This window comes from Lagopus leucura, unplaced genomic scaffold (assembly GCF_019238085.1).
Source record: "Lagopus leucura isolate 7727_CA_CO unplaced genomic scaffold, USGS_WTPT01 Super-Scaffold_100002, whole genome shotgun sequence".
NCBI classification, from domain to species: Eukaryota; Metazoa; Chordata; class Aves; order Galliformes; family Phasianidae; genus Lagopus; species Lagopus leucura.
The window spans coordinates 9,506,548-9,522,934 of record NW_024962263.1 but is presented as its reverse complement, the minus strand read 5'-3'; the positions used below and the strand labels follow the sequence as shown (position 1 = coordinate 9,522,934).

Here is a 16,387-nt window from a genome sequence, read left to right as displayed (position 1 = left end):
AGACAGAAAACAATACAGAGAGGCTTTGCCCAGACTGAGGGGGTTGACCTGCTTATTGATGGCAGGCTTCCAAGGTAGCAGTACTGCTGTAAACCCTTAATGAAGACAGGAAAATGCACTTCTGGTAAAACCTGTCTCCCCTGCTGTTGCTGGGCTTGGGAGGGGATGCCATCCTTTAGAAGGCCTGCACTGCTGTCCCCACGGGGAAAACAAGCCACTGCAACAGGAGGTAGGTTGTGTCCTCAGTGCAGGTCCAGGACTTCGGTGATGGCCACAGTAGTGGCAGTGATGAGATTCAGGGTGTTGCACTCTGGCATTGCTCATACTGAGAGCCCTTTCTAATCATGATCAAAGCAGTATGGAGGGAGAGTTGTTGCTGGAGAATCACGCCTCATCAGGTTTGGGCCTTGGATCATCTCCTTTCAGGTGACACTGGTTCTCTGTTTCTCAGCTGAGAGTCCACAGCAGCTCCACTCTGACAGCAGTGTACGTACAGCTTACAGGAGAGGAAAGGGAAAGGTAAGATGGGAGGACAGAGGAAGTTTAGACCAGGCCAAGATAAGGCCACGTGAATGAGAAGAGTGTTCTGCTTCCAAACTGTCTGCGTTGGGAATCTGGTCTGTAGTGAATCAGGGAATGGCTTGGACTGGAAAGGACCTCCAAGATCATCTAGTTCCAGCTCCCCTGCCATGGGCAGGGTTGCCAGGCACTAAATCAGATGCTAGATTAGGCTTCCTAAGGAAGGTTTCATAGAATCACGGCAGTGAAGCTGACCATGCTCCCAGATCACGGTAGTACATTGCTGTCAGAAGAGTAGCACACTCACTCGAGCAAAGTGGTGCAACTAGCTCTTTTCCATCCACTTGTATGGAAATTGCACATGGAAAAACGCGTCTGACTGAGGAAAAGGTACTTCATTTTGAGCATTTAAATGGTATAGATACTACCAGTTTTAAACCTCTTCCATTCACAGTCGTGAAAAGATTTTTGCAAGCATATCTTTCATGTTCAATAGAATTTCAACGTGAAGAACTTCTTCTGTGTAGTGTCAAGATTATTTTTGGTTTTTTTGTGAAAGGGCACAAATGCACATGCTATGAGTAACCCATATCCTTCACACAGCCAAAAGCCTCTGATAAAAGCCTTCGTGCTGCTCAGTCTTGCCTCAACACTGCTGTGTGTTTTTCACTTCAGAAGCATTTCCCTGGGAAGTATACATCTTCTTCATTGCTTTTTATTGTAATGCAAAGCTCACAAGTGGGGCTCTGGGAATTTAGCACAGCTTGCTTTTAAACAGCGTTCAGCACTGTACCTGTGTTTTGTTTGAACATGCTTGAACACTTGCTTTTCATACTTTCTTTCTCTTGATGTTGTCTTATTTAATTTTCTCTTCTGTGTTCAACTCAGTTTACCTTTCTTTCCTGCTCTTCTCTCCAGCTCTTGACTTTTTTCATTCTCAGAGCAGCAAAGGAGATGTGCCCTGCAGATGATGCAGTTAATTTTTCTCCCTTTATGGTACATGAATCAAACGGGGTTCTATACAAAATGAAAATAATGGTCTGTGGCCATTAGTACAGATAACCTAGATGTGTTTGCAGAGAATCACTGGAGGGTGTTCTCAGAGAGATACTACCAGATCATATTTGTCCCAGCATTACTGTTTGTAAAAGATGAGACGCAGTGGCAATGGTGGTTCTTTTGTGGTTTTGTTTTTTCTGTATGTGTGATTTGGGTTTTTTGGGGGGGTTAGTTGTGTTGTGTGTGTGTGTGTGTATGTGTGTGTGTGTGTGGTTTTTTTGTTTTATTTTTTGCAGATGAGCTGCTGCTTGTCGAGCATTCAGAATATCACGGAAATGGGAAGATATCTCTAAACAACAGAAATTAATTAGTTAGTAGAATACAGTTATGCCTAACCTGTGAACCTGGGTGGATTTGATACAGATTATTGATAGGTAGATGTAAGTAGTAAAAAAGAGCTGGAAGGGTTTTATTCCTTGCTTGTATGACTTGAGTGGAACTGTAGACATCTTTACTTTGCGGAGTTGGTCCTCACCACAAAAATAATGTGCTTCAACTGCTGCAACAGTGGCAGGAGATACATTAATTAAGCAATGCTCTTTTGATGTACTATGCTTGCTGAAATGATCTTTTATTTCAAAAGAGAGTCTGTTCAAATGACTGGCTTCCATGAAATGTGCAGCCTCAACTAGTTGTGCTGTGCTGCTCACTGAGTTTTGCAGTCAGTTCTGAGTCAATGCACAGCTGCAGATGTATTTTAATCCAAGCCATGATCATTGATATGGAAATAAATAAATAAAATTGTGTTTAAACCATAACTGCCTGGGTGACCCTCCAGTGAGTAAGCATGTTTTATCTGAAGAGCAGGTGCCTCTGAGGGACAATATGGGAAGCAAGGAATATTGCTTGTTTGAATTACATAAATTATATAAAAATTATTATTAAAAGATGGCATTTGTGTAAAGCAGTCCAGTTTCTATTGGGAACGGGACTGTAACTTGGGGTGGGGAAATTGGAGTTTGCGCAGTAAGCAGGATTTTTGTTTGAGTTTTGAGACCTCCAAATAGGATGTTTGTGTGGGAAGATCTTATCTGTTGTAGGTATTGGTCTCTATGACAAATATTTGGTTGATAGAAAAGCTTTAAAATCTGAAGAGATGAGAAAATTGTGACCTGAGATGCAGGTTGAGTTTCAAGCAATTAATCCCCAGCTAATCCTGTCATTGCACGCTTGAAAAGAAATGTGAAAAGAATTAGGCTATCGTGAAGCAAAAAGATTTCTGCTGAACTTTGAAGTTCTGTTTTGTATTTGCATTGTGAAAGAAGCCAAATAAAAGTGCAGAAAGTGGTATTTGTAGCCATAAATTTCTGGTTGATTTAGCAGGCATCTAAAAAGAAAAAGTGAGTAACTTGAAAGCCTACAAAAATCAGTGCCTTGATGCTTCTAAAATGTTGCGTTGACACAGTGAAGAGAAAGAAATAACTGAAATGAAACATATCTGCGAGATGCGGGGAGTCCCTCGTTCAGGTTGAGGTGTTAATTAGAACTGAACCAAGTTGTGGCAGATGAAAGTGAGGGAAGTACCCACAGTATGGGATGAGAGAAAGGCTATGAGTCTGGGGCATTGTGTGTGTGTGTGTGTGTGCAGGGGGTTTGGATGTGAGGGAGAAGGTGGGACAGGAGCTGTGGTCTCCTTTGATTTGTAATCTCCTCCTCCATCACAGAGACATCTTGTGAAGCCACTTTCCTCATTCCAGTGCATGAGCCTGGCTTCCTGCTCTTCTTGTATGTGGCCTTTTCCCTTCTTTTAGTCGTTAAAATGAATTACAGACATGAAAAACTTTCTCCTGCGGGGAATTAATTGGACCTTACATAGAACTTTATACAACTGAAGTCTATGGGACCAAGTGCCCAGTGGCTTTGATGGAAGTTTTGTCAAATTCAAACAGATGTATCTCAAGATAACATCTTGTTGAGGAGCTTGCAACAAGGATGTTGTAGTAAGTCACCTTTGACTAGGGAAATTAGGGTTCTTTTCCACTGAAACAGATTTGGTACTGACAGGCTGGTCTCAGAGATTACTGACAGAGTGACCTGAGAATGAAAGGGAGAGTGAAAGCATTAAAGGAGGAAAAAGCAAACAAAAAAAAAAAACAGCCAGCCATACCAAATCTAATAGAATTTGTACAGATTTTGCCATCTGATCTCTGGGGAGAAATAGATTTATCCCCCAGACTAAGAAAAAGGATGCTGGATCTCACAGCAGCACAGCACTTTTCAAATGGAATGGAAAGATCAAGTTGTGCTAGTTGGGCTGAGCATTGCAGAAAAGCAAAGCATAAAGGTGAAAGAAACAGAATTATAGAATATCCCAAGTTGGAAGGGACCCAACAGGATCATCAAGTCCAACTCCCGATGCCCTGCTGTGTTAGAACATTGGCTCATGCAGCTAAACACTGTTTCCAATGGTATTGGTAGGATCTGCTGCTTGGGGTGAGCTTGTGGGCCAGGCCACTTCCTGCAGTCTGTTTCTCTTACACTGCCAGCATCCCACACTGCTACATTAGGGCTGCATGTTAGAGGGCACGTCGCTGCCTGCTCCCTTTAGAACCTGATCATGGACCAGCTGTCTCTCAGTCTCTTCAGTTGCTTTCTGAACCTTCTGATGCTGTCTGTCTCCAGCCTCACGTGGCGTCAAGCTCCAGAAGTTCACTACCTGCTGTGTAAAGAAATATTTTTTAAATCCGTTTTAAGCTGATCCCCTGCTAGTTTCAGAGAGCCTCCCTTCATTCCAGCATTGCAGGATTTGGTGAATTGCAGTTCGGTGTTTGCTCTCTCTGCTTGCAGACCTCAATCATAATCACTCCCTCTCCTCCAAAAATGAGGGTCCTCAGCCCTTCTGGTGTCATCCCATTTCTTGGATTAGGTTCACTTTGAGTCTTCTGCAGCCCAGCTATGTCCTTCTTGCAGTGCTGAGGCCAGAACTGCACGCACAACCTGTAATGAGGGCACACCAGGCCTGTACACAGCAGCAAAGGGATGCTCGTTGTTTTTCACTCAACACCCTTGTTTGCAGTACGCAGCGTTTCTTGGCTTTATATTGGCTGCTGATGCAGGGCAAGGCAGTGGTCCTGGAGAGCTGTATGCAGCGGCTCCTCTTTCATGAACACCAGTACTACTTACAGCATCTGGAAGGTTTGCTTTAGGTGATTTTTTTCCCAGAGTTTTTTTTTACCTTAAATTTGTCTGTGCCGATGTTCACCTGTGATTTTCTTGCACGCTCAATTTTGGGAGTTTTTCAGCAAAGGAAGTTGACTGTCAGATTACACAGCTTTGCTGTAGGCAGGTGAGTGGCACTTAGCAAAAAGGGGCGAACTGGCATCAAACTGTGGGTGAGTGCAGTAGTTCAGTGTTTGCCTTTGCTGACCAAATGGGATAGATGCAGGAAGGAAGCTCAGTGGATTGGTACGTTTCCCTTGCCTGAGAAGCTCTTGTACAAAAGAGATACCTCGAGGAGAGAAAGGGCAGATTTTTGTCACTGATTAGGTGACATGGAAGAGCCACTGAAACAGCAAATCTAAAAGCAGCAAGACCTTTGTTTGGAAATGTCTGCTGTCTTCACAGCCTCTCATCCTTTCTTCCCTTGTAATCGGCAGGTTGTGTTGCAGTGATTCAGATGCAGTCACACAGGTCTCAGTACTAGTCTGGCAGTAAAATCTGCCATGCTAGAGACATGTTGCAACGTGATTTGCTCTCGCCTGCCATGAAGGACGAAGCTGTCTCGTTACCACGCTAACAGCCCGTAACTCTGCCGGGCTGGAGCACGTTACCCGGGGTGTCACGTGAGCTGGTTCGGCCTTTGCAGGCAACAGATGGTTGCAGCATGAGAGGGGAAGACTCATGTTATAACATGATCCCCCTAGCAGAACAGACGTCTTCAGAAAGGGCTCTGAAAGTGCTCACCTCTGTGATCTTTGCAGCAGGGTGAAGTAAAAATGCCCTAATGGGATCTGCTGAAAACTGTAGTCAGAGGGATGCTAAGGCAGCTCAGCTGATTGATGAGGTGAGGACAAAAGGGTTTCTAGAGCCAAGTGCGAGCATGACACATAGGATGTGCAGGATACCGATGGAAGGTAAATGTTGTTTTTAGCTCTTGTGCAGCCAGTGCTGGGCTGGTCAGAGTGGTTCATCCTGCCCCTGGCAGACAGAGCCTTGGGCCACAGTTGGATAACACAAAGCACGTCTCAGCCATACTGGCTCAACCTGTTCCCAACTGTTCATCCCCACGTCTGTAACTGACCTAGCTGTCCAAAAAAATGAAAAGGGCAAGGGGAGGGACCAGCAGTCCTGAGATCAATTCTCAGATCCAGCTCATGGTGTGACCTTGAAAGAGTGCGTTGATGCAGCAGGGTCATGGAGCTGGCAGCATCTCCTGGGAGAACTGGATGGATGCTGCTGAAATTGGCCTTACCATCAAACACTTTTTTTCTTCAGACAGCAGCTTCAGAAAGAAAGGAGCTTCAGAAAGCTCCTATGCTGGTAGCATTACCATGAGCACTTCATTGCATGGCTTAGTGTTCTTAACAAGCTTTGCCAGCTGGTGTTTAATCACAGGCCAGAATCATTCAGCATCTTTGGACATGTGGTCTCACTCCATTGCGCAAGAAAAATGGATTTCAAAATCAGTGGAAGTAAATTATAATTTGAAACTGCGGCTCAGTTGGAAAGGGGGGCATTGCTCACCTTGTGCTGGCTTTAAAAGGTGGGCAAGTGGCATGATTTGGGCTTATGGGAGCTGTATGTGCAAGTGGGTCATAGTCTGGTCATGCGCTGTGTGCTGAAAGGGAGATGCTTGGGTGGTGTTTGGTCAGCACTAAATGAAGCAGAGAGGAAAGCTTTAAGATGAGGTGTAAGACAGGAAGCACAATTCAATAGGGTGTCACTGGGAACAGGTTTATAGAGGGCTTCTTTTGGTCTTGTTTTAAAACAAAACAAAAAACAGGATGGTGGTTTTGAATAGGAGTTGAAGACAGGGAATCTGTGTGAGTGATGGAGTTTGTGCGTGTCCTTCCTTCATGAAACAGAAGGGAGCAGCCTGACAACAGGGCCCGAAACATCTTATGCAGGAGAGGCAGCCTGTGGGGCTCAGAGCAGGGCAGGCTGCTGCAGCTGCCCTGTGGAGCAACTCAATGAGTCGTCCACTTGCATCGCATTAAAGCAGCCCTGCCCTCGCTTCCATAGGGCTTTCTGAAGGCTCCTTTCTTGCTACCAAATCCCACTGATGGAGGAGAGATGTTGGGATGGGAATGAAGTAATGGATTATCTGTTATACAGTACATAAAGCTACTTTCCTAAGAAAAGGTCGTTTTCTTAGAGAGGTCTGCTCTTGATGTGGGAGAGTCAAAAACAACTATTCTGTGTTAACTAGGCAAATACTTACAAAGTATGCTCAACAGTGAATTTTCTGATTAGTGCTTAAGCAGAATTCATCTTTGCTCTAGAAATCTGCCACTCTGTGATCTCTCCAGAAATCATGTGAGCCCTGGTTATAGTGGAGGACTTGTTGTTTTTCCAAACTGTCATAGCTGTCTGTACCTCTGAACTACATTTGTCGCTATTTCCTAGAGGACAAAGGGCTTGAAACTGCAGTTTCAGTGTCAGGCAAAGTTTAACAGCCACTCCAGAACCATAGCTTATGGCAAGGCGAGAGTTGCTTGGCGAAGGAGTGAGTGGCAAATATAGAGGAGACACTGAAGTTGGTCTGAATGGCAGAGCAGTTGTGTTGAAGGTACTGAGGAGATGATGTGTGACTCAAATGTATTACCAGCTCTGCATAAAACCCTCTTCCTGATAGACAGGAGAATTCACTGTGAACTGAAGGTCTCTGGGCTTTTTCCCCCCAGTTCAGTGCAGATTTCCACCTGCTAGGTGCAGTCAGAACTAGTGCTGAGTGCTTTTGTTTGTGTTGGTGACTTGAACTGTTCACTTGAAGGTCTTGGAGGCGACCATAGGTTGTGTCAAAGGCAAACAGCATGATGCTGTATGTCTCTTCTCCAGAGTTTTAGTTGCAGTTTTAACTGTCTGCTTTTCCAGAATTGATCCTTTTCCCAAAGGTGTACACAAATTCCCTACACTTTTTTGAGAAGTCATCTGTCTTTTAATGCTTTTATTTCAAGACTCGTGCACATAACAGTTGAAGCTCCCTCAACCGTGGGCTGTTTAAGTATTTAACCTTGTGTGTGATGTAATGCGATGTAGTAAAGGTGGCAAAATGTGTGTTTACAATAAAAATGGACAAAGGTAGCCCCCGTGTTTTTGCAAGTTGACTCTGCAGGTTGAAAAGATGTTCTCCAAGTTGTGGATTTAAGTAGGAGCAGCACTGTGTGACCAGTTCATAAAAAGTGCCAAACTTACTGGGCTGCTTCCACCTAGTGGTGGCTGTGTCTATTGTAAAATAAGACAAAAAAAAAATAATAATAATCTGAGGTTATTTCGGTTAATGTAAAATAGTAAGGAAAAATAGTAAGCTGTCAGCGCATCTGACTGGTAATGCCAACTGCTTGTCCAACATTTATTTCCAGTGCTCTGTCTGCTCTGCTTTTGAGCATTATTTATGTGACGGGCTTTCTGATGCTTCTATGGGGATGTCAGGAATGTCTGCCAATAAACACCTGCTTTAAAGTCACAAAATTGTTTCCACTACAGCACCCTGTTTTATCTAATAACACCTCAGCATCTCCAGCTATGCTCTATTCCGCCTTAGTTCCAGGGGAAAGACATACACAGGAAAACAGAATCAAACCAGCAGCCTCCCCGCCTTGATCTGTATCTGCTCTTTTATCTGAAACTTTCCATGTTCAGTGTCTCCCTGGACAGTTGTGTTTGTGTATACAGGAAAGCAGTTTACTTCTCATTCTTGCCACCTGTAAAAGATGAAGTGGACTGTTCTGACTGGGCTGACTGAAACCTGCAGCTGGAATTGTAAGCAAGCTTCATCAAAACGCTTTTCTTGCAACAGTTAGAAGGAAAAAAAGTGATCTTGGCTACAAGTATGTAGTGGTTTCTTTCATGCAGAAGGAAAAGTTTTTGCATTCTCAGATGGAGTCCTTGAGGTTTTGCTTATGAATATGTCTCCTGAGAAGATTGTTTCTTTCCCAGACGTTGAAGAGGTAGCAGCTGAGCTGGAGCTTCTCCTTGCCTTCCTCTTCAGGGCCTTACTTCCCTGCTGATTCCCCTCTCCTCCTTACATCTCCCAAAGTTTTTAGCTTTGTGTCAGAGCTGACTCCATCAAACCTTGACACCTTCGTGTCCTCACCTCAGAGGAGCAACTCAAACTGTGCTTCTGTGGGACAGGGCCACATGCTTGGCTCCTAAAACTGAGGTTTAGGAGTGCCTAAACTGAGATGCAGGTGCTGAGAAAGTGGCAGTGGGCAGGGGCCTCGATGAGGGCAGTTCTGCTCTTGTCCTCTCCAAGTTTATCTGCAGGGTAACAAGCAGACTGGAGAGCATTTTCAGCATTAATAAGAGACAGAAACAGCAGACCTTTCCTTTGTACCATGCCTTCCTCACTGCCTCAAATACGTGTGGCTGCACAGCATGATAAACAAATGAAATCATGGAGGCACTGATCTGGAAACAGGAGTGACCCATTTGAAAGGAGCTCAGGCCCTTTGGAGGTGTGTTTGCTCTGATCTGAAGACTTGGTTAGGATCCTTCTCTGTGTCATGCAGCATTCTGTGTGGCCAGCAAGGCTTTCTACAAAGAGACCTGTAAACAGATTAAAAGCAGCAGTGCCGGCCTTGCGGGAGGAGCCCCACACCAGGCACCAGTGAGGCCACCATCACGACAGTCCCCTTTCCCACACACCTCCCGGCGCTGTTCTTCCAGTTTGTCGGCAGCAGAGCAGGGCTGGTTCTCACCCATCCCCAGAGTCAGGTTTTGTGCAAAGCAGGTTGCTTTTTCACCAGCTGGGAAACCAACCGCACAGGTTGGGGGTAACCACAGAGTAGCTCGACTAGTCAGAAGCTGCCATTTTGTGATATGCATGTAGTTTCATTAGGAGTCTGTGAAGCTCTTCCTTGACAAGAAAGGCAGCAGGCCTGCTTAGTGCAGGTGGGATGGAAGAGCGCTCACCCAAGCCCACACCTTAGGATATTCCTGGCCAAGTCCATAAATGAAATTTGGAAGTGTTCATTCTATTGTGATGAGCTGTTTTTGGAAGAGAAAGTGTGTGTATCCATGCTGCTGGTGTCTGAGGTCTTTTTCCTTTCTGAATGCTGGTGGTTAAGGTTTGCATTTTTTTTTCTTAATGTCATCCTCACCCATTAGCCTGTGCTGGTAAGGCAACACCACCCACATCACCTGTCCCAAAAGGCCCAATCTCTCTTCCACATGAAAATGTAATTGTGAGCCAGCAGCACAAGGAGGGAACTACAGGTGGGAAGGGCACAGGGGAGAAAAAAGGAGACAGAGTTTGAGTACAATTAATTGAACAATTTCCTCTTAAAAGAAAAAAAATAATACATTGTACAAATGCTTAAAGCACAGCAAGGAAAAGTTAGGGGCAAAAAAGGGAAAAGTGGAAAATGATGCACAGGACGCAACATGTTGAAATTAAAAGTTGCCAAGGCTTTTGTGTGTGGGGTTTTTAAAACAAAACATGAAGTTTCTGGTCTTCTCTGGTTCTTACTCCCCTCCTGGAATGCTTCTGGTTTGTATTCCCCCCCTGAACATTGCTCCCAATAGTTCCTGTCTGAAGAGTCATCTTGCTCTGTGTCTGCTGCCTTGTATTTGGGCAGCAAGGAGTTACAGAATGTGGCTCTTGGTGTGACAGAAGTGAAGCTCCCTCCATCCTGGACTCTTCATGCTTGTACTTCTCTCCATCTTCAGATACTTTCCTGCTCTCTTCCCCAGTAAAGCCCTCCTTCTCGTTCTGTTTTCAGTTTTCCTTTGGCCTTACACACAGTTTCCACACAGGAATGTTTCCTGGCCTCACTCATGCAGCTCATCTTGTTGACGGTGAGCACCAGTGTTGGGATGCAGCAGCCACACAGGTGCTTCCCATGGACATTGTTTGAAGATCTCTGTATCTCAATCCACTTTGCCAATTTTGTCTTTTCATCCATCCTTCACAAATACCTGCTGTTGACAGCAGCAACCAGGGGCTGCTGAGAAGGAAGATCCTCTGGTTTCCCTTCTTTTTACCCTTGGAGAAGTGATTGTGGGATCACTTCATTTCCATGCACCCCAAATCCACATTTCACCCCAAATATGTGCTGAGGTGAAAAAGACATTACTTGCTGGTGTGGTGTGTGAATGTTAGCACCACTGTGGTTGAAGTAAGAGTGGGTGGCCATGGTCAAGGACAAGAACCCTTTCAGCAGCAGCATGGAGTCACATCTCTCGTCATTAATCCTTCCTTTCATCCAAACTCTTGGACTAAGCTGAAGCATTTCCAGAGAGACACAGATGTGCTGTTCCAGTCCCCAGAATGCCATGTGTGGAAGAAGGCAGCAGGCCAGAAACCCACAGGAGTGCTTCCTCTGTTTTGTTTTGTTTTGTTTTTTCAAACATTTCCCCTGTATGGACGCGGCCTGGCTTTGGGTTCTGGTTTCACTGCCTTGCCTGCAACATCAGCCACCAGACCCTGCTGCCTGCACATTACCAAGAATGCTGTGTGTGCCCCCTGCTTCTCATCCACGCCTGTCTCACATTTCTCCAAGTTGTAAAGCAGTGCTGCTCCTTAATTATTACACGTTGAGATTTCAGCTGGGTTTTCAGAAATGCCTCCTGATGTTTGTAATAACTTCATTTAAATTTTTTACCTTAAGTTTATCCAGGCAAGAAGCAATGAGTCAAAACATAGAATTCAAATGCAAATGTGTAGGGTGCTTGTAGGTGACCTTTTATTTCCAGATGCCCTCAAATTCTCCAGCATTCTACACCGATTAGGGCATAGTTGCACGTTTTAATGGGTAGATAATAAGATGAGCAATGAACTTTGTTGAAAGCTTTTGTGCAAACTAGTTAATATAAACCGATCTGTTTTGATTAAAAAATGAGATTGTTCTTTTGACAGTTCACTCTTTTCCTCCAGTCCACCCCAATCAGAATTCCCTGGAAAAGGTGTGTCAAGGATTATGCTCTATTAAGTGATAGTCCACCATCTGGAAATGCTGCTTAGCCTTGACATCTGTTTAATGGTCACTGATTATCACTTGCAGTTGGACGTGATGATCTTGGAGGTCTTTTCCAACCTTGATGATTCTGTGGTGATTCTAAGAAAATGAGGTCGATGCAAGTTATTTGCAAGGCTACATTTGAACTTCAGTTTGCCTGAGAACTAGCTTCATACCTTCTGTGATTACTCCTTGCTTACAAAAAAAATCTTATAATAGGAAATATGGGCAATGCAGGGACATGCACATGTTGTACTATGTCAGATGGAGGACTTAAACTGCTCACCCGGAGTTTCTAAACCCCTGCAGTTACCAAGCAGCTCTTCGGCTGGCAGATAAATGCTGCAGTGACTGTGTGTAGTCTTGTTGCCTCAGCTACACACTGTCAACAAGAAGGAGGTGGGGAAGGACTTAACACAAGGAAAGTCTGAGCTTTCCTTGCTAAGCTTATGTCCTGGAACAATTGCTGGAAAGCAGCACATGGGATGCAGTTACATGCTGTGTAGCATTGTGAGCATGAGTATCCAGATTCAGTCCTGCTTATTTCCACTTTAGATACTTGCAGTGTTTGTATGGAGCTTGGAAGAGGTGCAGCTCTGCCCCTTTGTTTGCCTTTCTCATTTCATGTTGCTTGAACGTGTCGTGTCTTTAGCGGTGGTAATGGTGCAGACTGATAGGGGAACAGAGAATGTCATTAAGGTGGACATCTTAGGCATGTGTTGCCTTTGTTGGAGGGTTGGTGAAACAGCAAAGGATGCTTCCTACTACTGCTTCTTGGCTTAATGTTTTGTCTCCAGGTGAGGTCAAAGACCAACATGTAGACAAACTTCAGCGTCTTTTGCTTATCTGATACATAGCCAGCTTTTTACCCGTCCTGTGATAACCTTTGACATTTAATTGTACCAGTTGGTTGCATGAAGCCTTTATATTCCCTTTGGAAAACATTTCCCACTGCTTACAATTTTATCAGAGTAACATGAGGACGTATGCTACGTCAGTCTATATCCGTATTCTGTACACCTGTTTACAGATAATACATCCGTGTGTCTCTGGTGCAGTATATTTGTAGCAGACCTAAGCTTTTCTTTGGTAAAACCAATTGCATCACACTTGAAGAAATTGCTAAGGGTGTGAGTTTATTGTAGAAAATAAATTGTTTTTTAACAGATCTGTAATCATCATTCTGATTGGTTCTGTGATGTTTTTGATCTCTTTTCAGCTGTAAGTTACTGAGTGATAGATAGGATGAGGCAGATGTTCGGACGCTTGATTGGCAGCACTGCTTGTGGGTCTGTGAATCCTCACCGCTGGTAGTTGTGTGTTAGTGGAGAGTGTCCCACTGAAAGCTTCTCTCTGTTTGCTTGCAGACAGTCAGGCTGATGCGGAGGCGCCTGCTACAGGGGGTGAAGTCTTGGACCTGACATCCTGTGAGAAGGAGCAGCCAGAGGAAGTCAGCGAGCTACCAGGCAGTGAGTGCAGCCCCAAGGAGGAGCCAAAGGCTGACTCCCCACCAGCAGAAGAGGATGCCGAAGAAAAAGCAGATGAATATGAAGAGGGCCCTGAGGAAGATTCTGTAAGTAACAAAAGTCTTGACCTCAATTTTGCCAGCAAATTAATGGACTTCAAGCTGGCAGAGAATGACCAGAGTGCAGGCAGCAATTCTCAGACTGAAAGGAAACATGCCTGTGACGTTTGTGGCAAAACCTTCAAGTTTGCTGGCACTCTTAGCCGTCACAAAAAGGCCCACATTCGTGAGGACAGAAAAGATGAAAGGAGCAGTGAGGATGAAAGCAAAAGCATCCAGGATGATGCAGGAGCTCCCTCGATGCAGGACTCCAGTCTTGAGCAGGAAGAGTCTCCGATGGACTTGAAGGTAGTGGAGTCTCCTCTGGACTGTGAGGCGACAGGAAAGGAGAATGAAGAGAGCGAAAGCATTTCTGAGGGGGAAGGCACAGAGAGAAAGTCCACTGAGAAGAGCAGTGATGACAAAATACCAAAGACTGATGAGGCTAAGAGTACTGCAAAAGCAGACAAAAGAAAGAAAGTCTGTACTGTGTGCAACAAGCGTTTCTGGTCTCTGCAAGATTTGACACGACATATGCGGTCTCATACAGGTAAGAGGAGAATTCAGGGCAGAGCAGATAATGAGCAGATCTGCCACCACAGTGGCATCTTCTCTGTAGGTGCACAATTACTGCTAGTGCATGAAGTTGGAGACACTGCTTTTAGTCCCAAAGGTAGCTGTGAGATGTCATCTTTTCCCCGATCTGCCATTTAAAGCACCTGTTAAAGGAGCAGGAGTAGTTACACCACCACCTTATCTTCAGCTCCCAAATGGCTTTCCCCCATGTTTGCTTACAGTGTTTGAAGGTTAGGACAAGTATGCAGACCTCCACACGGTCCAGCTTCTCACTCTCTTCCCATCACGTGGTGTGTGGCCATACCTCTTCCCAGTATTTTGATAAGCAGTGGATAAACATGGAAGTATGTAAGGCTTCATTTCTGAGTGAAAGTTTAGAGAGAGTGTGTGGTTTTGTCTGATTATCTGGGCCTGTACTGATTGTGTGCTGGTGATACACGTGACCTTCTGCTTGAGTGAAAGGCACAGCTACAGTCTGCATTCTTCTCTTCCTTTGGCAGAGAATGTGGAGTATAGGTAGTAAAATCTTAGTCTGATTACTCAGTAATTAAAGTACTAGCGATTGCTTTATGCAATAAATTTCAGCAGTGCATTAAGAAGGTGAAGTCATGAGCTAGCTAGCTCAAGAGTGCATTAGTCGTGCATCCTCACTAATGATGTATTTTACCTCTCAGAGTTACTCTCTCAGAGCTCTCAGCGGTTCTGATGCGGGAAAATGGAGCAGTTTGACATTTCATGTATTTTGAAATGCTTTCTGCTGAAGATGATATCTTTGTGATTAACTTGGGTTACAAAAATATTTGTGCTGTAATTGAAGAGGGTGCTTAATAAACTACACTAAAGACTAGTGCCTTAGCAAAACTTTCTACCTTTGGAATTGACTTCTCCAGTGCAAAGATGACCTGTTTTCATCCAGTATTGAGGATTCAAAGCTTGAGTGAAACAAGGGATGGATCCCACTCTTGTGGCTGTTTTCATACTAATTCAGAAGATTCAGGAAGATTACAGTATCTAAAATTAGACCTAAATGATACACTGTTGTGTGCCTGAGATTCCCATCCCATTCCCATTCCCATCCCATGTTGCATGCTGAGATGCACAGACCATATCGATACATCTGATTTTTTTTGCTGTTTGTTTCTCTTTCTTATTTGACTCTGAACGATGTCAGTGTCATAGAGAAACATAGAATAGGTTAGAATAGAATAGAAACCTGGGTCAGTTCTTCAAATATAATGAATTTAAACACCACCACTGTTTATATAATGTGTTTTCAAATGCAGATTTTGCCTCAGAGCTGTGGTTGGCTCAACACTGGTTGACCTTCCTCCTTCCTCTCTCCCTCCCATCCACTCAGATACATGGCAGAGTGCTGTCTTTGTGTAATATTGCCTATACTTTGGTTTTAACCATGCTTGATTCAAGATGAATATAGAAAGTTTTTGGAATACTTTTTAGAATACTTTTTCTCAGAGGAGGAACTTCTGAGGCGCTCTAAAGTGTGTAAGGAACCCCTGGCACACTGTGTGCCTGCTGAATGGCAGTCAGGCTGAAACATTTCCTTCACCCTGGCATGTAGTTCTGGGGGGCTCTGGGGTCCCAGTCACAGGGTGAGCTGCAGAGCTGCCCTGTTTGGGGGTGGGCAAAGGCAGCTGACCAGAAAAGCTCCTGGCTGGAGCTTCAGGAGTGGAGCTCTGTCCTCTGTCAGCAGCAAGGAGAAACTTGGCTCAGAAGTGTCATGCTTCCTACGGACAGCAGGACTGGCTTAACTCCACACTGGTGATGTCCTGATGGAATTGCACCACTGAGAAGTCTTTAGCAATGGCAACCAGAAACACGGGATAAAGCTGTCAGGGTGGGACCTTTGGTTCTTCAGTGCTGGCAGGGCAGTGGTGGCATGTAGCAAGTACCTTGGGGCACTGTACTTGGCCAGGATCTGGGGGCAGTTTTGTCAGCAGAGGCGTTTGTTTTTCAAGGAGATTATGCTAAGGAAACAGTTGAAACATTTCAGATGCAAAAAGTGGTTCTGAGCGCAGATTACAGCATAGGATCTGATCTGCAGCTGCTCTGAGGCCTTGGGATGCAAAGTGAGTGGAAAAATTTTGTCTGGAGAGTAGCGTTTCTTGCACAGGTGTGACAAGGTCTCAAACTGAACCTCCCCTGGTGCAACTTAAGGCCTTTCCTCTGATCCTACCCCTATTTCTGAGAGTTTCACGGGTGTGAAAGGTCTAAAGAGCTTTCAAGTGTTTCAGAAATAGGAATAGAGCTCCAGCAGGCTGAAGAGCATCAACAGATTTTTAACAGCATCCCAAGGCACATGCTCTCTATAACTCCCTTAAAGGAAGCTATAGCGAGGTAGGGGTTGGCCTTTTCTCTCAGATAATAGGGGTAGGATCAGAGGAAAGGCCTTAAGTTGCGCCAGGGAAGGTTCAGTTTGGATATTGAGATAAAGTTATTCTCAGAAAAAGTGGTGAGACAGTGGCACAGGCTGCCCAGGGGGATGGAGGTATTCAGGAAATGTGTGGATGTGGCACTGAGGGACGTGGTTAGT

General features: G+C 44.7%; 1 protein-coding gene across 2 annotated transcripts in view; it reads left to right on the top strand.

Moving 5' to 3' along the window:
• The window catches only part of RREB1 (ras responsive element binding protein 1), a 122,477-nt gene that overhangs the window by 101,494 nt on the left and 4,596 nt on the right, over positions 1-16,387 (top strand). The window contains exon 10 of one of the 2 annotated variants that reach the window (XM_042869260.1): positions 13,064-13,810. In XM_042869260.1, coding sequence (XP_042725194.1) covers positions 13,064-13,810 — 747 coding nt within the window. The remainder of the gene's footprint in view (positions 1-13,063; positions 13,811-16,387) is intronic. The other variant, XM_042869261.1, reaches the window with a different exon arrangement.